Below are 23,430 nucleotides of genomic sequence, written 5' to 3'. Positions count from 1 at the left end.
CATTGAACACTTGTGTGCCTTTTTAAGGCACTACCACCTCAAAATGCAGGACATATTGACCAGCTGCAGAGGACATTGTTGTGATGTTGATGAGTTTCTGTGACCCCAAAAACCCAATAGCAAGATGAGTATGTTACACAGTCCTTTTAATGTGTTTTTATGGAGTGTTTTTAAGGGTACATTTTTTTTATACTCCTTACATAGCCTACTTTAAAATGTTGTTCATGATGTGTTTCCATACTGAAAACTTTGAAATACTGTTTTGGAAATGAATGCACTCTACTGTAAGTATTTGCTACTGTTCTTTGTTAGAACAACTTTCGGCACCCTAAATTAATGTTTTTGTTGACTAAATATATGCTGTTTTACAAAAATGTAAAAGATGCACTGTGTGCTACACTTTGATCCACAGTGTTTTGTAAAACTGAAAGTACACTATTTGCGTGTTTATATATTCAGTCTAATGTAATCAGTTTCTTCAGATGGCTCTATGAATAGCGCTGTAACACTGTTACTGCAAAAGGCTTTAACCAAACAAAGACAGGAGGGTTTTAGATGCATCACACTAATGTGTTGTTAGTTTAAATAGTCTCACCATACAGATAGTTGTGTGTGTGTGTTATGTTGGAGGACCTTTACGGACCCCAGGGACAGCATGCGGAACGTAGTTGTAACTTGCCACCCTTGCTATCCTTCTATAACTCAAATTCTCATGCGCTATGTCAGCTAAGCTAACCATAACTCAACATAACTCAACAAAACTAAGCATAAACAAAATTCCAACACACCATGCTGGTGAGCCTCTCCATGTTATGTTTGTATGTAATTGTGTACATTTGTCACTTGTATGCTAGCGTGCTTATCCTGATATGTGTATGAATTCATCTGCCATGTTTCTCCCCCCCTTCCCTTCTTTTTGTGTGTGTAGTTGATTAGATCTAGTTTCCTCGCTCTAGATTTCCTCCCTCGATGAGATCTAGTTTCAGGAAATGTGTGTAAGGAGTTGTAAACTGTCATTGCCCTGATATGGTTTCATTTGTCTATGCAGGATTTGATCACACAGCAACATGACACCACACATTGACCCATTAAAGGCTAATATATCCAACTCATTGGACAGCAGAGAGCTCTTAGTTGTTGTTTAATGATAGCCATACTTTTTTTCTCAAAGAAAACATTTGATCTTGTTTACAATCAATTGCTTCTTAGTTGTTGGTTTGTTCTGTAAAAATGGAAATTCTGCTTAATCAGTATTTAGTTGTTTGTTACTGTACATGTCAAAGGTGTGCACAGAATCACTCAGACATTTCATTATGAGGGTCAAGGGAAAGGTTTGTTATTGTTTGCAAAGGTTTTCATAAACAATCTGTGAATAACAGAATGTCAGAATAGCATATTTCGGTTTTGCAAAAAAATGTTTTCCTGCATACATGTCTGCTTTTGTGAAAATATCAATGAGACATTTCATTATCTGGTTCAAGTGATCATTAACCCCAGAGACTAAATTCAGTGCTGAGGTTCTTGGTCTTATGAGATGTATTACAAAGTAAATCTAATTTTCCAAATTCAATTGGGGAAACTTCATAAACAAGTCAGTGTTTCATTTAAATTTATGGCCAAGGAGGAGGAAGGGGGATCTAAAGGATTAAATGTGCTTTTTGTCAAGAATGAGGATTAAATTGAAGGTTTTTAAAAAACAGTACGAAGTCTGAGAACCTTTTGAAATGATCATCAGAACTCAAGCAAGGATGGTTGTGAGCACGAAAATGAAACTTAAAACGTTCAAATGACACATCAGGATCTGAAATGGAGAATTACAGCACCTTGAACAAAGGGAAAGATTCAGTGAACACTGCATGCAAACGCCTTACAAATTTGAGCAACAGCTCTTTGAAGTGAAAAAATGAATTAAATGGGTTATAGATAATAACGCTTTTAAACCTTTCCCCATATGTGGCCGACTACTGGCATATCCCACTGGATTACACTTTCAAGTCAGTCATCAAACAGTGAGGTCCAGAAACAGTGGCACACCAGGACTGGAACAACACTCTCATGTTTGTGGGCTGGAGCATCTTGTAGAGGGCACTGGAGGTTACGCACAGGAGCTCGGCTGTACTGAGATCAGTTCAAAAGACCACTCAGAGGGACAGAGGCCTGTTAGACTTTTTTTCTAGTCTGTCATGCCTTGATGTCTTTGTATATTTGGGCACTTATTGACAACAAGAACAAAAAACTTAATATAACGGTTAAGTTAGTGAGAGCTGCAGTGGATGACAAATATGAGATGAGTAATACAGAAGCCTTGCAAGATCCCAACTCCCAGACAACACTCTCTGCTCTCTCCCTTGGCCAGGCAAACAGCTGGGGTTAGCGTGTGTGCTGTTTATTTAGTGGTGTGGTTACGCTGTGGTTGTGTACAAATATCTGTAGGTGCCTGTCTGCTCTGGCTTGAGGTTTTGACTTGAAACTCCTCAGTAGTTCTGACCTCAAGTTGTTGTAGTCTCTTGCTGCGTGCCAAATCCTGCAGGGAGAGCTCAAGACTTCAATGGCCCGAAACCTGGAGAGCTTAACTATAAAGATATTAAAGTTGGCAGTCAACTTCTATCTGCCTGTCCATCAGCATTATTTACAACCAGCACACACTCACATTTCTTATGTGCCCAAGTATAATATTCCACAAGTGTAACGACAAATGTCTCATGCATATTTTAGGACGAGGTGTTACATGTCAGGGACTTTGGTTGCTCAATGGTATAGAGACATCACCAAAGGAAACACACACACACACACACACACACACACACACACACACACACACACACACACCGAACACACACACACACACACACACACACACACACACACACACACACACAAACACACACAAACACACACACACACACCTCTTTACCTACTTGAAGTTGGGCTCTGACGGACGAACAAAGTAAAAGACAGCACTGATGGTGGTGCTATTGCTTCATACTGTTTCTCATTAGCTTACGGAGACAGAGTCTATAAAACATCTTAGAGCACATAAAAATAAATTGTCTGATGTCTAACAGTGAATGCATCTGATTACCTCACATAGATATGTGATTTATTGACACACACTGATTGCGGAGCGGCCGCTGAATAGTAGGAAACTTGATTATACACACATCTTTACTAATACACGCATCATTGTGCTCTGATGAGCCTTCACTGCAGTGACAGTTTCCATCAGCCGTGCAGTGCTGGTAAAGTAGTATGCTGATGGCATTCGAGTTTTATTGACTTGTAGCGTTCAGGAGACTCCTTCAGATGAATACCCATTTGAATTTCAAATGACCACAGATCCTAAGCAGTGGAAAAATCACTGTATTCAGTCTTCAGCAGCAGCTCTTGGCATCTGTGGATGAGAGACTGCATACCAGTTACCTCTAGTAAAATACGTCAGCCGACTGCTAGCCACTCGAAGTACTAAGCCACTTTAGTTTGAAAGCAAAATACCTAATCATGGCTGATCACCCAATCAAATAATGTATGCTTTAAAAGCCATAACTGATTGCAATGAGCGGGGCCATCATCATAGCGTTTAAAGGGAATAATACAGCTGATTGATTTCTCAGATTAACATGCTTAAGATGTCGGAGAGAGAGAAAAAAACACCCTAACCCTAACCCTAACCCTAACCCTAACCCTACACTTACATAGACTACTACATATGTACCATATAATCTTTTTCATACATGGTATTTAGAAGGTGGCTGTTATTTCAACAGAACAGTAAGAGTTAAATGTATAAATACCTTAGAAGAAAGCACTGACAGGCTGTCTTCTGTGCACCTTTGTGATATCACTAGGAAAGAAAATGGGTCATCAAAAGTGGGTGGCAGCTTTCTTAATTTTGATGAGTTGCCAAGAAATGTGTCAATCTATTTCTCTAGTGATGCTTTTCAGTTATTTGTAGGAACACTTCCTTTGAACTGTGAGTAATTTCTCATAATTAAGACTGACTGAAGGGGTAGTTATTGGTTTTGGGGCTTTGCTGGGCCCAGTGCACATTATGCAGAATGTTCAGAGTCCGACACTGGCAACATTTTCCCTGACTGTCCACTTCCATGCTCTTACTGTTCATGTCTTTGCTAATATAAAACAGATCACAGTTTTGCTAGTATAAAACAGATCACCTGAAAAGTGGACATCCGCCACTTATATTCATTTCCTGTAGCACCGGTTATGAAAATCTCGCAAGGCAAACAAGGAATTTCTTTGTCTTGCATCACCTTGACAACAAATCGTATTTACATTTCAAATAAAGGACATCTAAGGTATGTAAATATATCAATGACTGTATGTAGGGTTATAACCATATATATATATATATATACAGTCATTAAAACATACTGAAAGTAGCTGTGTTGCGCACAGATGCTTGAGTTATAATAGGAAGGGACACATGAGACATCTTTATGCTAATGCTAAGATCGTGAGCTAGTTGTTGTCTGGAAAACTGCATCGAATGAGTCACATGATAACCTACAACACATGTTTCCAATAAGAGCTTCTTGGAAATTAGTCACTCTTCAAATACTTGCTCAATTTAATAAAACAGCCCACAAAAGAAAATAAAGAATCAGTCGCTGCATTTAATGGTTCAAAAACATGTCAACTACACTGCATCAGTGTATCAATCAACTGTATCATTCTGAAGCTCAAAATAAATCATTTCACTGACAAGAAAATATGTGATGATGTGATCTTTCCATTGCTTTCACTTCCAACATCCTTAAGTGAAAACATTTTCCCTCTGAATCATAATATAATGATAGCTGTTTTGGAAACCGTGAATTACATGGTATTCTGTATATTTTAAGTGTCATCAACTGAAACCACACAAAAACGAATTACTATATTCTGGGTATTTTGCTCAGTAGGTGTGTGTGTGTGTGTGTGTGTGTGTGTGTGTGCCACAGATTGGACCAATCCCTCATGTGACCGATCATACCTTCTGTCGGAAAGTGCTCTTGAAGAGTTTAGTATGATGGAACAGCTCATGGATTTACAGTTAACATGAAACACTCACGTAAAACAGCATTCATCTGGGGGATTTAATAAAAGAAACACGCTTTCACAAACAAATAAACCAACACCAATTAAGCAGAGTGAATGAAATACCTATATCAATTGCGTCATAAAAAAAATGTTTCAGAAAATAAATACTGTACATCTCACACAGAAGCCATTATGAAATTAACTCTTTTTTATTTAACATGCCTTTAATCTTCAGCAGGTCTGCCCTATAATAAACTATAATTTTAAAATCTTTGCTCTCTAATTCAAATATTGATTTTTTTTTAATCATGAAAAAAGCAATGTACAGTATAATATGGGAATAAATCATTTAAATATATTATTTTATTAAAAAAAGGTTAATTTCTTATGGACTGTACAGACTCACACATATATATTATGGACTACGGAGATGTTCCACAGTCTAATAAAGAAGTCTCTGTCTTTGTGAGTGTGGATTCTCTTTCAAATTCTAAAAATACAAATAATTGTAGCTATTCTTCTTAGCACCCCCTCCAGTTTCATAAAATACAACTAGTATTGCAACTTGTTAAGTAAACATTAAATACACTATGTAGAATAACAATATTCAACGGTCTGTACATTATTGCCTCACAGAGCTGCCCCATAAGAAATGAGGGATATATCATGTCAAGGTGAACGGCCCATGGTTCTCCAGCTGGACAACAGAAGGGGTTCAGATGATGAGAAACACTAAACTCCACGTTTTCTTTTCCAGATAGATACAAAAAGTTCTTTTGATACCATCACAACAGAGAAAAAAAAAAGAAGAAACCTGTCAAGTGATTTGTCTTTGTTATAAAACGTATGATTTCAAACGGGTTTGTTCGATAAACAGGTGAACAGGTATGGCTATCCATGTTGATCTCTTCAGAGGCATAGGATGAGAATTGTAGCACGACATCAGAACAAGCCCAGATCCCAGACTGCTAAACAGAGGGTGAGAAGCATGAACTACAAGTGACTGACAGCACAATACAAGACAGCACGTAGGCCAAAACTGTGAAACACACTCCCTGACGACATCAAGCCATTGAAAATGTGCCCTGTCCCGTATTATAAGGATTTCCTTTTCCGTGACTTGTCCAACACTTTTACACGTGTATCTGGAGTTTGTCTATTAAATTCAATAGGAAGACCATGATAATTCAAGTCGTTCAGGAAGCAGTTAGGTGCTTTTTTCTTTTCTTTTTCTTTTTTCCTAGTACTCCGCAGGATTCCGACATGGAGAGTCCTCGGCAAGCGGATGCCGACCTGACGGGGCTTATGGTGATGCAGACAGTCACAGGGTAAACAGGTTTAATAAATACACGGCTGTTCCAGCTGTCGCAGTCCTGTCAGCGGAGAGCGAGAGGCAGCGGTGGCGTGTAGAGGACATCCGATATGCAGCGCACCGCGCAGTTGCAAAGAGTGTGTGTGTGTGTGTGTGTGTGTATGTGTGAGTGTGTGTGTGTTTGAGGGGAAGGTCAGAGGGGCAGTTCTCTCTGCTTTATGCCAGCTTCTCCTCCATATTGCTGCTGGCGTTCCAGCAGAGACATTGATGATGTGGGGGCGAGGATGGTGTGTGTGTCTATGGGGGACGGGATCAATATGGCGCGAAGAGGATAGATCCCGTGGTGGGGCGGATGGGCCCTGGGGCAGCCCGCAGGAAGGATGGGGGCAGGGCGGCAGTCTGAAAGATGGAGGTGCCGGGTCGCGGGTGCAGAGTGATGGAGGGCATTGTGGTTGGGGCGAAGGGGTTGGAGATGAATGCTGTGGAGATGGGCTTTACCAGGTCCTTTTGCAAAGCCAGCTTTGCCTGGGGGGAGAGAGAAAGAGAAAGAGAGAGAAAGAGAGCGAGAGAGATAGTAAGCCCATGATATAGAACAATAACAACATCACCACCACCAACAAACTATTAATTACACAGTCATCTTGATTCAATATGGAACAGTAACCATGACTATAATTATTTTAGGTAAATGGCTCATTGAATATGCCTGAGAATATCATTGAAATGAAAATGGAGGCTCTGTCATCCTCAGTAACTATTATGCAAAAAGCAAACAGATTGCACTTATAAAACATAATGTACTCGGTCAAATGTGGTACGCAGGTTGCATAACAATGTGTCATCGTGCTATAAAGTGCAGTGGTGTGTATAAAAAGAGAGAGCCTTCCAGAACATTATCGTATCCCAGACACATTTTAACCACCATTAGCATGTGAGGTATTAGCTGTTTGCCACTTTAATCCTTGAAATCTGAGGAAGGCTTTCGTGACAGCGGCTTGATTAAAGAGTGAGTAAATAATGCATTACCGCTAGGATAGTGGAGCTCCGCTGCTGCTTGTTGTAGGGGCTGTATTTGGGCTTCAGGGGCTTCCCTGCGACTCGGTCCTTATGCCTCCTGCTGGATATATGCTGGAAAATGCAAATGGATAAATGTTCAGCAAAAGCCGCATTGCTATATCAAAAGAGGACAGAGTGAGTCGTTTTGACACAAACATGCAGAAAGATTTACTAGCCGTGTTCAGCGAAAACATTGAGACATGAGACACCAAAAGAACAATAAAAGGGATGATTGCTGACGTGATTTTGGCAAAGGGTGGAAGAGAGAGAGAGAAAAGCCCACCTGTTTCAGCTGGATTTCCGAGTTGACATGGACGTCACAGATTTCGCAATGGAACGTCTTGTTCTGTAAGCCCGAGCCCTTTAGAACCGCACTGACTTGTGTTTTGAGTTTGGACCCCGGTCTGGGATAGGCTTTAATTGGACCGGCTCCACTTCTCGCCTCAAGCATGGTTTTGTGCTTTGATCCTGAAATGACACACAAGGAAGAAGAAATATAGCGAGCGCTATCTACGGACACAAAAACAGATGGAAATCACAATTGCACCACATGACTATATCTCCTGCTGCCGTGTGGCACACAATGACTTTCAGTGAATACAAAACAAGCACTTAATATGCAAATGAAAACAGCAAAACTGCACATATTTGTGGACACTTAGTGAGATCGGTGCTAATGAGTGGAATGGACAACAAACAGCCGTGAGGTCTTTAGGGGGACGATAGGTAACATGGCATAGAGACAGACAGATGTGTGCACACCTGTGTTATGGGCCTCCAGCTGTGAGAGGGAGTTGACGGCCACTTTGCAGAGGGAGCAGTAGAGCAGCTTCTTGGCCTTCTCCTCCTCCGACTCTGCACTGGGCTCCGCTGCCGTGGCTAGGGTGGCTACTCCTGCTGCTAATACCGTGGCGACAGACACAGGCTTGATGGGGGTCTTTGGGGTGGGTCCCGGTGCGGTGGGCTCTGGCGGAGAGCCGACGGGTGTCGACTCGAGAGCGGTCTTGCAGAAGCCAGGCGCCAACACCACCGCGGCGCACGCTACAGCCGTTGACGTCGCCATCAAGGGAGATGCGGGCAAGAACACTTTTGGAGAAATAGAAGCATTTTGTGCGCTAGGAGACTCCACAAGTTTCTCTATCGAAATAAGAAAAGAGGAGGAGAGAGAGAGGGAGGGAGAGAGAAAGAAAGAGAGAGACAAATCTGACAGTGAGTGTGGGAGCACTGTATAACATCTCTTTGCTTTGTGACACTCTTTCTTTTTTGTGCGGGGGGAAGTTTTCCTCTCTGTTGTGTAAGCTGAAATATCCGGAGGCGGCTTGCGGGCTCTCTATTCGAAGGCTGAGCACTCGGCACTGGCGCTGGCCAGTTGGCGTGTTCTATTCTTTCCCGCAATCGGCCTCGGCTGTCAACCCCCCTCCACCCCATCTCCCACTCTACAGCCAGCCAGAGATGCCCCTTTGCCCAATCATGCCCTTGTCATGGTGAGGCGCGGCCCCCCGAACGCCACAAGGGCCCTTGTCTAACCCTCTCATATCTAGCCACCCCCACCCTCACCCTCACACTACCGACTCCACTGAGGGCACATTCTAGCAGCTTCTCATATTTGTCACTCTCAGACCATGATCCTTTCCCCACGGTGGCTGTCCAGCCTTTGGACACTAATGACATGACATGCACTGACACATCACTGAATTACCAACCGCAGGGGGTTCAACTCCTCATAAATTATATTGTGTTTTGATGGGGTTTCTTTTTTTTTGTAGGGGGAGAGCCATCATGTAGCTTTGTTAGATTATATTTGCTGCATATGCATGCACTGCCATTCTAACAGTGCTGTGGGATTAGCATAAAGGGACATGTTGTGTTACTGGTAGTTTAATATGTATACAAAGTCCAACCCACGCCAAAACAAAATGCAGTTAGTAGAACAGATGTTTAAAGCAGGCCTACATATCAACTCTGGCTCTGTGAATCTCTGTGCAGAAGGCGTACACAAACAGGAGCTGACACCTGGCTGGTACCTTTCATTAACAGCACAGCCACGCTCCATTTAATTAATCCTCGAGGAAGGCGGACAAAAAGCGAGGAAATGAAGACGGTATGACAATTTTGTGGTTGGGTTTGGATGCTTTGAACTGGATTTTCGAGCGCAAAGCGAACATTAAAGGGATGACCTTGCTACTCCTCTCGGAGCACCCGTGGGGGCAGTGAACGGATAAAGAGCCGCGCTTCAGAGGGAGAAAAAAAAAAGTCAGCGTCAATTCGCAGAGCACACATTTATATGGATAATCCGGCGTGCCGCATTTTAAGACATTACATAAAAGGCCTGGGCCTCTTACGTAAAAACCGCTGAAGCCGGCAATTTTAATGATTTAGTCCCCTCAAGTTTCTTGGAGTAAACTAAAGCTGACTTCATCCTTTGCTGCCAGGCTTTTTCAGCGAGCTGCAGCAGCCCTCCTGACAGGAGCATGGGGGGGTTGGGGTGGGGTGGGGTCGACGAGCTTGTGCTAACGAATACGCCACCATCACAGCACGGACCCCAAAAGCCATCTGTGAGTCGGGGAATGACGCTCATTTGGTGTGATTTGCAGGGAAGACACTGCATACAAATGAGATGAGGTCCCTGGCTGATAAGTGCACCGTGCCCGGGATCTGTCAAGAAGACCCAGAGCATCAGGGCTAGCAGTGGGGGAGTGGGAGGATTAATAGAATCTCGGCAGCCCCTAGACCCCCTGCTGCGTCCTGTCCCTTGGGTGGTCAGGCACGAACCCTTAAAACCAAGAAGAGAAAATGTTAAGAGTCTGCCTTTGAAAGAGTGCCTTAGACAGCACTGCATCTAGCATCAACAGGGTGCTTCTGTTTTGAGATGCTTAAGCCTGTACTGCAAAGAAAACAGATTAAACTGCATGAATTCTGAAGAGGATATCATTTACATGGACAATAATTCATTTTTACTATATTCACGACATGACTATTTCATGTTCAAAGGTTAGAAAGCAAAGATGATGAAAAGTGATCTCTGTCCTGTCATTTTCTTTTAACCTCTACTTGCTGCCAACAGTGTAATGTTTCATCCAAACATACCCCCTACACAGGAAACAAAGAGCTGGGATGTTATACACAGCAAATCCTTTTCCATAATGCAGGAGGCAGAGGGAGTGAGTTTGATGAATAGTGATCTCTTCCCTGTGATATGTTCCAGTCTGAAGGGAGGGAGGTTAGATGGGATTGGGGGGGGGGGGATGTAAGGGTTAGGAAGGGAGGGAGGGGGGAAGGGGACGTGTGGGGGAGTAGGGGGTAAGGGGGGGGGCAGTATGGCACACACTTACCTCAGCAAGCACGTATATTGTCAAACATGACAGGGGTGAGACCTTACACAATTTGCCACAGAGCAAACACAATAATGAGCAGAGCATGGCACAATCCAGCCACCCTCCCCTGCGCACCACTCTATTTGACTTCTCACGCCCCCACCCACCCCACTGATGCCCAATAACAGATCCCCTTGGCTGTCGGAGGTGTTGTGAGAGAAGGAGAAGGATGATGTTGGCTAGCGACAAACACAAACATAACCAGCATGTACAAACAGCGCACATGACATGTGACATCAAGCCGCAGGTATGAGCAGGAACGGAGGAGAGAGAGACACAGAGAGACAGAGAGAGAGAAATACAGGGAAAAGAAACTCTGCATGTATAGAAGCATGCAAGATCACTAACAGGGGTGGTGGCAGGGAGGGTGGAGGGTGGGGGGAGTCGGAGGAGGGTTGGAGAGGGAGGTGGGCAGCCAGCACATGAGGAACAGGAGCTGAACAAGAACAAAAGAAGCCATTAACCTGGTTGGTCAGAGTTGCTGGCAGTGACAGCGGTGGAGGAGGTGGAGGTGGTGGAGGAGGTGGTGATTGTCTTTGCGCTGTCCGGGGTGGCAGCAGCACTTTTCTGCTTATTTTTCGTGGACTCCTGTGCTTTGAGCTTCTTGGCATGTTTACTGCCTTTGTAGTGTGCCTCGGCTTGGCTCTACAAAGGAGAACAAATGAACCATGCAATCAGGCTCATTTCTCACACTGAATCTCACATCATGGACGCAATCACACACACTGAAGAAAAAAAAAAGAAAAAAAAAAAAAAGAAGAAATAAACACCAACCAAAAGAAAAGAAAGGAAGAATGAAAGTAAGAAAAAGGAAGAAGAAAACAAGGGGGCTTTCAATAGCAGGCACTGTTCCAATCAGGACAACAACGAGCTAGAGATGTTTGAAGAGTGTTTGATTTGTGAAGTGAATCCTGAGGGGAGAGTAGAGGACTGTCGGGGGGGTGGGGTGAGGATGTTGATTTTCCCTACATCTAAAATGGGCTATGTCATGTGGGGTGAGGCATCATTGATTCTCACTGATATAAAACAAATGGCATGCAATGGATTTCACTCAGTGCGCAATTAGGGCTTAGCGGGGAGATCGCTCACTTACTGGACTAAGCTCGCTCCACTCTCTGCCATGGACTTTTCTAGCAGATGACCTCTCCTCTCTCACTGCATGGTCATTGACTAGAGCATCCTCATGTCTTACTGGGCAGTATTACAGGCTGAATGTCTAATGTTATGATATAAAGGGATAGTGGAAAGGGCTGCTGAAGGACCTGGAATATAGAGTTGAACAGGCACAGATAAAGTTTTCTCTATCAATGCGTTAAGTAAACTCTTCTGAAAGGGATTTTAGTAGGATTGCCAACATAAAGACTGATTGATGGGGGACAAGTAAAAAATCCGCATAAAAGGTTTGAAATAAAACTTCAGGTCCATGTTACAGTGTATCAACACTACTCGTGCAACAGATGATGTGTGACCGTGCACTAATGCTTTGCACTTATATGATGGAATAAATGGTATTATTTTTAATAGTCTGTAAGTACCTAAGTAACTTAACCTACTGGCTTTGGATTTTCTTTTTTTAATGCTATGATCAAATATATCAAATAGTTTTGGTGAAACTGTGTGCCTAATTGGAAGTATACCTTCTTAGTACCTTCTGAAAGCTGGCGCCATTCCACTGTTTAATTTTCTATTGTCATGACACGCTCTAGTTCATGGTGTAGTTAGAGTAAAAACAGCACTGTTGTACTGTAAGGTGTTGCCAGAGCCTGTGTATCAGCTTAACTCTAAATTAAATATGCACAAGCGCAGGTCATGAGGCTCTGATCACTACTGTTGTCCCTCTTGACTCTTGACATCTCAAGGAGACCCGGCTTTGTAGAAGCAGGCACCGGAGGATTATCCTCTCCAGCACTTACAGGGGTGGGGGCATTAGAAGTGCTGCAAAAGAAATCACTCAGTTGTGGCTCCAATAAATCATAGCTGACACCAGCCTAATGCTGGGACCTGGCACACCTAGCCCATTTGCCACTCTGACAACTCCTCGCATTATACATCAGGGTAAGTGTGAAATATCGGGGCTGATTTCGGGCAGGGTGTGTCGTGTGCAATAATGTATGTGAACAGGACTTCAGGAAACGGGTGTGTTTATCGGTGTGTGAAGGACAGGGAAACTCGACTTGGGTGCTTTTTGAGCCTTTTGAGATTGTGCCTCTATTGAAAGAAACATATTAACTTCAACAGTTAATACATGTTGTTGTTGTTGTTGTTGTTTTTTCATCAAAAACAAAAGGAAACTCTACAACAAAGCATGCTGCTAATGCCATGTCATTAAGAGCAGACCAAAACACAGTGCTTCAGGGTGTAAAACACAACTCAGTGGGACTGTATAGATTCGTGCACAGCTCTTTCCCCAGGGCAAAAAGTGTGTGTGTGTGTTTGTGTGTGTGTGAGAGCGAGAGAGTGTGTGCGTGTGTGTGTGTGTGTGTGTGTGTGTGTGTGTGTGTGTGTGTGTGTGTGTGTGTGTGTATTTGCATGCATGTGTGTGTGTGTTTGTGTGTGTGTGTGTGTGTGTGTGTGTGTGTGTGTGTGTGTGTGTGTGTGTGTGTGTTTGCATGCTGCAGAGAAAATGTTCGCTTTCACTTGTAGAAGTGAACTAGCGACCATGTCCAGTACAGATCGTCTTGGATACATGAACCAATAAGATAACTATGAGAAAGGCAAAGCACAAGAAAGAAGCGTTACGCTCCAACACAGAGAAAGAAAGAGCGAGAGAGAAAGAGAGGATAGAGGAGGCAGAGACAGGAGGAGAGAGGAGAGAGAGAAGGCAAGTGCACATCAATCACAGTACCAGCCAGGGGTTTTTGCACATTCACGTGACCAAGGCGTGACCAGACAAACTCGTTCACAGCAGCACCGTACATTCAGAAGTGTCCCAGTGAATGTGACAGCCGGGGCTTCACGCAGTTACACTATGCCTCACTATGCAAATGGCAGCATGTTCTGTGACCTGATTTGATCACATTTGACATTTGGACAAATGGACCAAATATATGGCGTATGTGCATGTGAATGTTCATCTGTGTGTGTGTTCGTGCCTGCTTGCTTGTGAATGTCGCTGACTCCTTGTTTACGAGCCAGTTGCGTCTGCTCTGGGTTGAATGAAAACTACATTTACGTTTAATTTCTTTATGCGTTGAATTTTATTTGCTCTACTGTGAGATCCATGTAGGCTACATGCTTTATTAATAGATCATTTGCAAAGAGGATTTGCAACAAGAGCAGGAAATGTGAGTGCACTCCAGAAAAAGGCTTACACAGGTGCCACGAGCAAGTACGGTAAGCCTTTCTGCTGATATTTGCAAATAAGAGCTTCCAGCAATATCAGTGTATTACCCTAAAGCTGTCTGCGAATCCCCACGTTCACTGCTCATCTACTGAACACGAGACCTGTCGAAGACAAATTGCACCTGCACATTGTTACAAAGTGTCCTGCAGCGGACCACACCAAAAGTCATTCTTCCACTGTTTTTTCTCAGAAGAATCCATTACGAACTCTCCGGGTATGTGTCCATACTCAGAATTTCCACCGGGTGGGGAGTGGGGGGCGGGGGTTAGGGGGGAGGAGAGGACTTTACAGCTTGAGGTGGTGCAGAGCAGTTCAGTGGATTTAACTTTTACCGACTATTCCCGTCCGAGTTGGGCTTCTCCTTCCCGTCAGTCTAGTCTCTGCTTACAGTGATTGGAAGTGCAATGGCCAGTCAGTGGTCCTGCGGTAGCATATGAGCATTAAAACCTCCCACAGTGTCCCAGTACCCCTCTCCTCCCCTCCCTCCCTCTTCCCCAGCCACCACAACCATCACCACCACTGAGCCATCAGCTCCACTGGGTCCAGTGTCAGTGAATCACTGCCCATCCAGGATGAATCAGCCAATTATACTACATGACTGGCAGACCTGTTATTCTCTTCCACACGTCTCATTTTCCCGGGCATCGAGTTCAGACCGTGAAACCTGGCTTTTCTTGAACGCCTAATTAACATAGGTTGGAGTTATGGTGTCCCATTTTATTTTCTTCTGGACCTCCTTGACCCATACAAAAAATACAGATGCAATAAATAATATCAATAATTTCATGAGAAATGCTGCAAGTGGGTTGTTTTGAGAGCCAAGAGTTTCCAATTGTTCCTGCCATGTTAGTACAGCGCCGTAACAGCAAGCACGGAGCTTTTATGTGTTTGGGGGGCTGCATGAATTTTTCCAAAACACTCTTTAACAGTTTTTTCCCACTTTTAAGTAAAACTACCTCAGAAAAAAACATAGCGTCACGCTAACTACAAGGCCTCTGACTGTTTTTTTTATGGTATATCCAGTGGTTGTAAGGCAGTCGGCTTAATCTGCGGAGCCTCGGGTCTCCAGCAGCTCCAGAGTCTATCCCCAGAGACAGGGCTTTTAAGTGTAAAGAAACGCATGTGTCTAAATTAATCATGCTTCATTATAACTAATTGCTCACTGGAAACTTTAACACCGAGAACATCATTGCTTTTCCGGCCCCTGCTTATCCTGTTACACTTCAATCTCTCTAATGCTTGGCCCCTGACAACACTTTAATTTTCAGAGGGAAATGCGAACAGGGAGTTGGAGACAGTCATTATAGGGCCTGACATGCCACTAAGCCCCGCGCAGCGTGTACAGAGATGAAGGGAACATGTCACCTCGGTGTCTTAACTACATCTTTTGTATGACGGGGGAGATGTTAAAGTTTAATGAGGAAGGCTAGGTGCCTGCCATCTTGGCTTGGTTTCCTGAGGTGCTCGGAAGGGGCACCGATCTCCACTGGATGGACGCCAACGGTTTCGCCTCCTGCCGTTGTCAAGGAAGGGGGTGGGTGGGTGGGTGGGGGGGGGTTATGGATACTGGGTCCGTAAGATCAAGTAACATAAAATTACTTTTACTTTATCTCTGTGGCTGTCTAAACAAATAAAGGATGCCATGGCTCATTTACGGGAGATAAGAGGTCGCCAGATGCCTAATACCCATTACTTTCATTTCTTTAATGTGCTCCCCGAGGACCTCTGCACTTGAATTACACCCACAGGACATTACTCTGCCAAGGCCCGTTAGTGCTGAGGCAGATGCACAGTCAGATGATTGGTGTTCAGGACAGGGAGAAGCCTATCGTTTAATTTTTTTTCAACAGTCAGGCCCTGAGGTATACTTTTCTTTTTTAAGGGGAAACTGACAAGGGGGCAACTGACTTCTGTTTAAACCAACAACATGGAAATGCTGCCCTTGAGCTGTCTGCCTTGGAGTGTTTGCCTGGATGCTGTACCAGCAAAACACCCTGGTAGTTAGTGGCAAGTTCACTTGCCATCATTAAACTCAAGAACACATCTGCTATGGTTTATTTTTATGGCAAGAAAGCAGGGCCAACACATGGCAGAAAAACAACAAATATGAACATGAATACTGGATGAAAACTAAAATCGTTTGATGGACCTGTCATTTGCCCCTGGGTTTTTGCCTAGAGCTCCATTCCTCAATTAAAAAGATGCATTAAACAGAAAACAGGATTTGTTTATTTTATAGAGGTCGTATAAAACACTGTTGGACATATTAATCATATGGCCGAGATACACTATGAGTAACTTCTGAATCTAGGGCTGTTAAAAGCTTTGTTTAAATACAGACACTGTCGTTATTTTCTCTTCAGGGGGATCTGGATTTGGTTTTAATGCTAGTGCTTCAGGGGAGAAGTGGGGAAGAATAAAGAAGCTAAAAGAAGGCCAAAAACGAAACAAAGCCCCACTATGAAGGCAATTAAAGCATAATTACCTCCAGGAAAATGTATCTTTTTCAAGGTAGTAATTACATTTTTAAGTTTTTCAGTGCTTCTATGAACAGGTTTGGATCTGGTTTCCATTTGCTGTCAGAGAAAAGTAATGGCCAAAAACAAACATTCCTCTTGGCAGGGATTTTCAACGCAGAGATAAAAAAAATGACCACCATCGATATTCCCTATCTCATCTTGACAGGCACTGGATGATCTGTATGCTCCATTAATAAAACTGAATAAGTCTTGTCTGACAATGATAATGAGTTGAGAACGACTGGTGCTGACCAGGCAGATCACTTTGCCCTTTTAAGAATACTATATATTAAAACCTCACTTTTACTATACATATTTTTTAGTGTGTTCTTAGTGAATCTCACTACAGGGTTTTTCACATACAACATCATTCTGAGTGTTAATATTTACTTTGCCATTTTGAGTTACTTTGATTTCCTTGAAACAGTCACAGAGAATATTGATTTACCTTTCAAACAATATAATTTTGAGTTTAGTTGTTACCCTTCAGATGAGTGCCATTACGACACAAGACTATGTCTTTCAGTCTCTCTGAAATAGTTGGGCACAGTACAACATGTGATATCTCCGTAAGGTAAATATACATACAGGTCATGGACTTGTAAGACTAGCACTGATCTCACTCCCACATTTGTGTCTGTAAAGCCTTCTCACCTTCACCAACCATCTTCCTCGCCATATTTAGCAGCTGCTCGCATTTGTCTTATTCCCAGCTCAGGCCCACTTTGAGAAATGGCGCTTCACTTAGAACTTCATTGGCGCTTCACAGAGTCGCTGTAAATGCCTCTAGTCATCTGTTCCGTCCTCTGGCTATAGGATAGAATGACACAGTGGATCTTCAGCGTGCTCCAAAGAATGGGATTAAATTACACTGACTCGTTTTTTCCCTCTCTCTTTACACAGCAGCAGAATGGAGAGGCGTTTGAGCTTTTAATGAAGCCATAGACAATGGCCTCCCTCGTTTCAAAAGGGAGCCTGCTCATCTAAATAGACCAAGCGTAAGATCACACGACCGAGGCCACCAGTGCTCCAGTGCAGAAGAATGCTCAGTGTTGCTATTCACTTGGAATCATCCCCTGCTATTATGTCTACGCAGTTAACCTCCTAGTCTTCTGACTCGTGCTACGCCTGAGCTATGAAGAGATAGAGAGGCGTCCCTTTATTATAAACTGGGGCATGTAGGGAATGTTTAGTGTTGTTCTTAAGGGGGGCTGCAGAGTTGGACAAGTAGAGAGTCCTCCGCCATAGAAGGACGAAGGTGAAAGTACCGGAGTCGGTGACGCAGCCTGATTCACTCTGACACACAGTCCAGGGCAGAAAGCCCAGGGAGTGGACTGAAGCTGTAAGGATGGGAGATCTGCGGCACGGAGACCAGACCCAGAGAGACAGGCCCATCGCCCAAGATCACAACAAGGCTAACGCATGTGCCCAGAATTAGCATCAAAGAGCGCTCCATTGGTTGCAACGGGCCCTTTGATTCTGGGTTTCACCCAGCTTGAGCCTGGGAGACCCAAGCTCAGAGTAATCTTAAGAGCATTGTTGAGCAGAGATTGGGGAAGGTAACTGTTTTAGATTGTCACAAGGAGCAAAGTCCCTATTCCTTTCTTCCCCTTGTGTAGGGCGGGCGCACAAGCCCAAGGGGAGATAAGAGCAGGTCGGCACAACGTAATCTCCTCGGAGTGGCTTCAATTCAGAGGCTGGTGCCACGTCGATAACAATCAACAAATTACACGCAGCAGGAGGGGAAACAACAAGGGTATTTGAGACACCTCATCCCACTCAAACACACTGGGGCAATGTTTGATTTTCCTTAAATGTCCAGAGGTGTCCTGGCAAATGGTGCTTTTGGGGGGGGGCATGTTGGGTTGGGTTAGTTTTGAGCATTGGAAAGTGGGGCAGCATTTCCCATCCTATTTGGCCCGATCGAAAAACATGGACAAAATACAAAGCCCACAAATAACAGGGGAGACAAAGCAGGCCTGCAGACGTCTTGCTTGAGTCGCAGCGCTCGGTCTGTTCCAGCACGCTCCGAAACCTTTTCTCAATTACGGCCACGCAGTGGGAAATCTCCATCAGCCTGGGCTTACTGCCACCCAGTGCCATTCATCTTAAATTAAATGGCTTAATCAATGCCAAGACTGAGTGGAACAACACGGAGCTACAGTAAGTAATTACCCTCTCCCCAGTAGAGCACACCAGGCTGGCAACTCAAGGTGTGTCTGGATGCGTGCGGACATGCCCAAACCCATACACCTGTGCTTTAGAACACACATGCACACGCACGCGTGCACACACACACGCACACGCGCACGCACGCACGCACACACACACACACACACACACAAAGCACACAAAGGACACACACACACACACACACACATCACACACACACACACACACACACACACACACACAAAGCACAGAAAAGAGCTAAGAAGTTTTGTGCTGTGCCACCACTGGGGTTGAAAACATCTGCCCCTCCAGCCTGGACGTGCACTATTAAACTTTTACACAATCCTGGCTGTGGCATGTCAAATGAACGCGGAGGGAAAACAGGACAACACAAGCTGGCAGAGAGTGTTGTGAAAATACCATCTCATTCTGACTTGTATACACAACCAGATTCCATGTCTGTGCTATCTCTGACGTGAGGTGATGAGAGAGACATAGGTCTACACTCCCAGTAAAAAGCCACAGACATTTGAATTCATCCTTGGTTTTGTCCCAGTCTCAGCAAGCTTCACACACGGCTAACAATATTACAGTCAGAATAATACCATTTGCTTATATGCTGGTAGAGTAACTGAAAAGAAATTAAACCAATTTAAAACTGGCAAAACAAGCTGAAACAAAAAAAAACAAAACTAACACAAAGACAACAGCATATAGGCTACAATACGTCTTGCACACGTCAAATACAAACACGAAACAGACACAGACACAGAGCACAACTGCAACACAGTACAGGAGAGGCCTGAAGAGAACAGGCTGTTCATGTAAAAGAAGAAAAAAAGGTACAAAGGGTCCATAACACTGAAGGGGGCTTCCCATTTGCTGAACATTATAGGACATTACGGCACTTACCTTGTTTTGCATGATTAAAGGGGGAATGTTGCCATTTACTGGGCAGCTGATCTCAGGTTTATTTTAATAACTCCCTAGTGGACCACATCAAGCACATAACCTTAAGCCCTGAGCATTCTGGCTCTGGATGAGATGCTCCGGACTTAAATGTGCCTAAGATCACTTTTCATTCCACGTTTGATTTCACAAGGGATGGAGAGAGAGAGAGGCAAAGAGAGAGAGAGAGAAAGAGAGACAGAGGGAGAGACAGAGAGAGAGAGAGAGAGACAGAGAGAGAGAGAGAGAGAGAGACACAGAGAGAGAGAGAGAGAGAGAGAGAGAGAGAGAGAGAAAGAAAGGACAGATTGTGAAGGAGGCATGGTTCATGCAAAAAGACAGAGAACATAGCCTCTAGCATGGGGAGCTATTGTCACACACACACATGTGTACTGGGGACACACATAATTAAAGAAGAGTGGGACTTACATCGGAGTTGAAGCGGAGTTGACAGATGTTGCAAGAAATCACATGTTTTTTCTTAGGAGGGATGGAGACTCCAAATGTGTGGTTGATTACAGCTTTCTGGACGGGGTCCATCTGGAAGAGAGGGAGCACAGGAACACTTTTAGAGGCAAACCAGAAAGAGAGAGAGACGGAGAGAAAGAGAGAGAGAGAGAGCGAGAAAGACATACATTTCCACATTCACACACAGCAGCCACACTGCTTTCGTGACCCGAAGCAAAAAAGGATTGACTGAAAACTCCACTCAAAAGACACCAGACACCTTCAAAGTGGACAGATGCTAAGCATTGAGGATCGATGCATCGCCTGAGGAAGGATATGTCTCGAATGAAGTGTTATGGAAATAGATACTCTTGCTTGTTTGCTGAACAAAGGGAGTAGCACAGAGACAAAGGCAAATGTGAGAATGACTGCAATCATGGCCTGGAAAAAGAGAGTGCAATTGAACACATCGACTGCTTTGTCTGCCTCTAATGTTGAGATCAATCTAAAGCACTAGCGTTTATCCAGATTAGCCACATCAGCCTTTCAGCACATCCAAATTGGCGCTCAAAGAAAAACTTTGTCTTACATGAACCCAAACAAAACAAGAGTGCCTAATATGCTGTACTGCAACCCTGAGAGATCTAAGAGGAGGGTTCTGGACTAAAAATGATCACACTGGCTTGATCACAGAAAATACAATTTAGAAAGTGAAAACATTCTCAAAAATGAAGTCTTCATCTGCTACTAGTCAATTTGTCGTATGTTCATACTTCCTCATCTACCTTTAACAAAAAATTATGCACACCTTTAGAATACTGATGGGAAACATGCAAGCTTAAACACATCGAAGTGCTGGTGAAGAAGATCAAGTCATTGAGAATGCCTTCATAGAATATTCAAAGCTATTCTGACCGACAAGAGGCAAACCCCACCAGTGAATCCCTACAGAAGCTGTCAGTGGAGATGAACAAGGACTTTTGGAATACCTGAAGCCTGTGGGACTCCTCGGTGGCCGATATCCCAGGTAGAAATCACAGGTTGAGGACACACACAGTGTTCTGTGTGCTCTGCTAGGGATGCAGGAGAGGTCTGTGCTTCAGGCAGCACTCTCTTGTCCTCTCTATCCCTCATCCCTCTCTCCCTCCCTCCCTCCCTCTCTCTCTTGCTCGACCTCTCTGTCATTGTCCATCTCTCTCTCTCTCTGTCTCTCTACCCTGCTCTTTTACAGCCTTTCTCTCACTCTCCGTGTGTGTGTTTGTGTAAGAGAGACACAGCACACACGCAGGCACACACACTTATACGGCCTGCTTGCCTGCGTGCGCCCGCTGATCCCCGTGGCTCTGACTCCTGATTAGCTGTGAATGGCCGATGAGCTTTCTGTCAACAGAAGAGACTTTGCGCGGTTTGTGTGTGGGGAGGAGTGTGAGTGCGGTTTGATGTGTGTGGTGCGGTGCGGTGCGGTGCGGTGCGATGCGATGCGCTGCTCGCGACCAGAGGGGCAGGGCCCGATCCATTAAGAATTTACAGCCGATATTACTTACAGGCCTGCATGGCTCACAGCCACCACCGCCACACCACCGGCAGCAGCCCAGGGTCTCACCTTCCTCTTAGCTGATAAGGAAGCTTCTAATTTCAGTATAAGTACCAGCGTTTTATTGAGAGGGGCCTTTTTATTCCCTAGCCGAACAGTCAGGCGCACACAAGGGTCCACTATAATACATTAGGATGCGGCACCGAGGAGCCACAAAAGGGGCAGGACTGATCTCCGGAGGTCACTAATGCAGTACTTCACTTTATTGCCTCGAGACAAGGCCTGCGAGCAGACAGTATGGCATTAGATGACTGCGGAGGGTGGTGGGAGGCTAAGGCCCAGGTTTAGATGTAGCGAGCGAGTCGGCCAGACAGCCACGGAGAGTCTTTTTGACGCAGCGCCTCTCGAGGATGGTGCGGCAGTGTAATCTGTAATTAAAATCTCTCTCCTATATCAACTTGCAATGCGCATGGGAAGAAAAGGGCAAAACAATGAATGACTCAAGGAGAGGCTGAGGACAGGAGTGCTGTAACTAATGGATCTTAAGAGGCCAACAAGTCATTACGAGGCTGCTCCTGCTGCTGTTGTTGTTGTTCTGGCCACCCCAAATGTGTTCTTGGCAAACGTTAGTGTCAGTTTCCAGATGTGGATCTGCTCTGTTTCGAAAGTGACTTTATCTGTCACTCCAGGATTGTTAATTACACTTTGCTGATAAGCCGTGCAGGCAGACCAACACTTCAGCTGCGCCGTCACTGTCCAGTGAATTTCAATTACACCCCCCCCCCACCATCTCCACCCCCCCCCCCCCCCCCCCCCCCATTCACCAGTGCAGCAGAATAATTGAAAATCCATTGGAGTAAACAAATAAACACCTGACTCCTCGACTCTGACTGGCGTCCCGAACCGAAAAACATCAAGGTGAGTGAATGAAGCAGGTAGCCCATAATAATGGGACACGATCAGGTGTGGTTAACTGAGTGGAAGACAGGAAGAATGTGTTGGAGAAATGAACAGATAATGTGGTCCTCGCTGGGATACAAGTATGCAACCCTCAAATAATGGGTCCTATTTTAAGAGTGTCTTAAATAAATACAACTTGGGAAGAAAAAAAATCCAAAAACTGACTAAAACCATAATGGGTGTTTTATTTACTTAACACTGTGCACAAGGGCTTTCTCACACATGGAAAACTTGTCAGGGTTTTAGTGCCCTTCTGAAATCGTGACCTAATCTCTAGCCTGTTTGGAAACACCGTAACCACAGCAGATGGATTATGTCATGGATTAGGTTCTCTCCCAAGGATTTCTTTCCCCCAGCGGTTGAAAACACTTGTCTGCAGCACACACAGGCTCAGGCTGTTATTCTGCTTCCACATGCATCGACTCCACACACAGGCAGAAAGAGAGAGTGAGATAAAGAGAGAGGAAGTGAGTGAGAGCGAGAGAGAGAATGAAAGAGAGAGGGGGATCAACTGTAGACACGGCGCAATCAAGCAAAAACATAATTTCGCAAAGGCCTGTCCACGAAACAGTAATCACTCTGATGAATGAGCTCTCATTACCTAAGTCTGCCGCACATACGGCCAACAAGACATCCTCCAACTATGCAGGGGAATGGGCTAACATCCGCGGCGGGCGCACTTGTGAAAAAGACACCAAGGGGGGCCAGATTCCAGGCTGCTTCCCGGT

The 23,430-nt window shown here is 44.4% G+C and overlaps 1 protein-coding gene across 1 annotated transcript in view; it reads right to left on the bottom strand.

The window, feature by feature from the left end:
• Nucleotides 1-4,713: 4,713 nt before the first annotated feature.
• The window catches only part of znf385b (zinc finger protein 385B), a gene marked incomplete at its 5' end in the record, with an annotated part of 60,237 nt that continues 41,520 nt past the window's right edge, over nt 4,714-23,430 (bottom strand). The window contains 6 exons of the mRNA XM_080838666.1: nt 4,714-6,874; nt 7,376-7,477; nt 7,689-7,873; nt 8,168-8,542; nt 11,244-11,424; nt 20,191-20,301. Coding sequence (XP_080694792.1) covers nt 6,662-6,874; nt 7,376-7,477; nt 7,689-7,873; nt 8,168-8,542; nt 11,244-11,424; nt 20,191-20,301 — 1,167 coding nt within the window. The 3' untranslated portion in view covers nt 4,714-6,661. The remainder of the gene's footprint in view (nt 6,875-7,375; nt 7,478-7,688; nt 7,874-8,167; nt 8,543-11,243; nt 11,425-20,190; nt 20,302-23,430) is intronic.

This window comes from Sprattus sprattus (assembly GCF_963457725.1).
Source record: "Sprattus sprattus genome assembly, chromosome: 5".
Lineage (NCBI taxonomy): Eukaryota > Metazoa > Chordata > Actinopteri > Clupeiformes > Clupeidae > Sprattus > Sprattus sprattus.
Note: the sequence above shows the minus strand (reverse complement) of the source record. Positions and strands in the feature narration are given on the sequence as shown.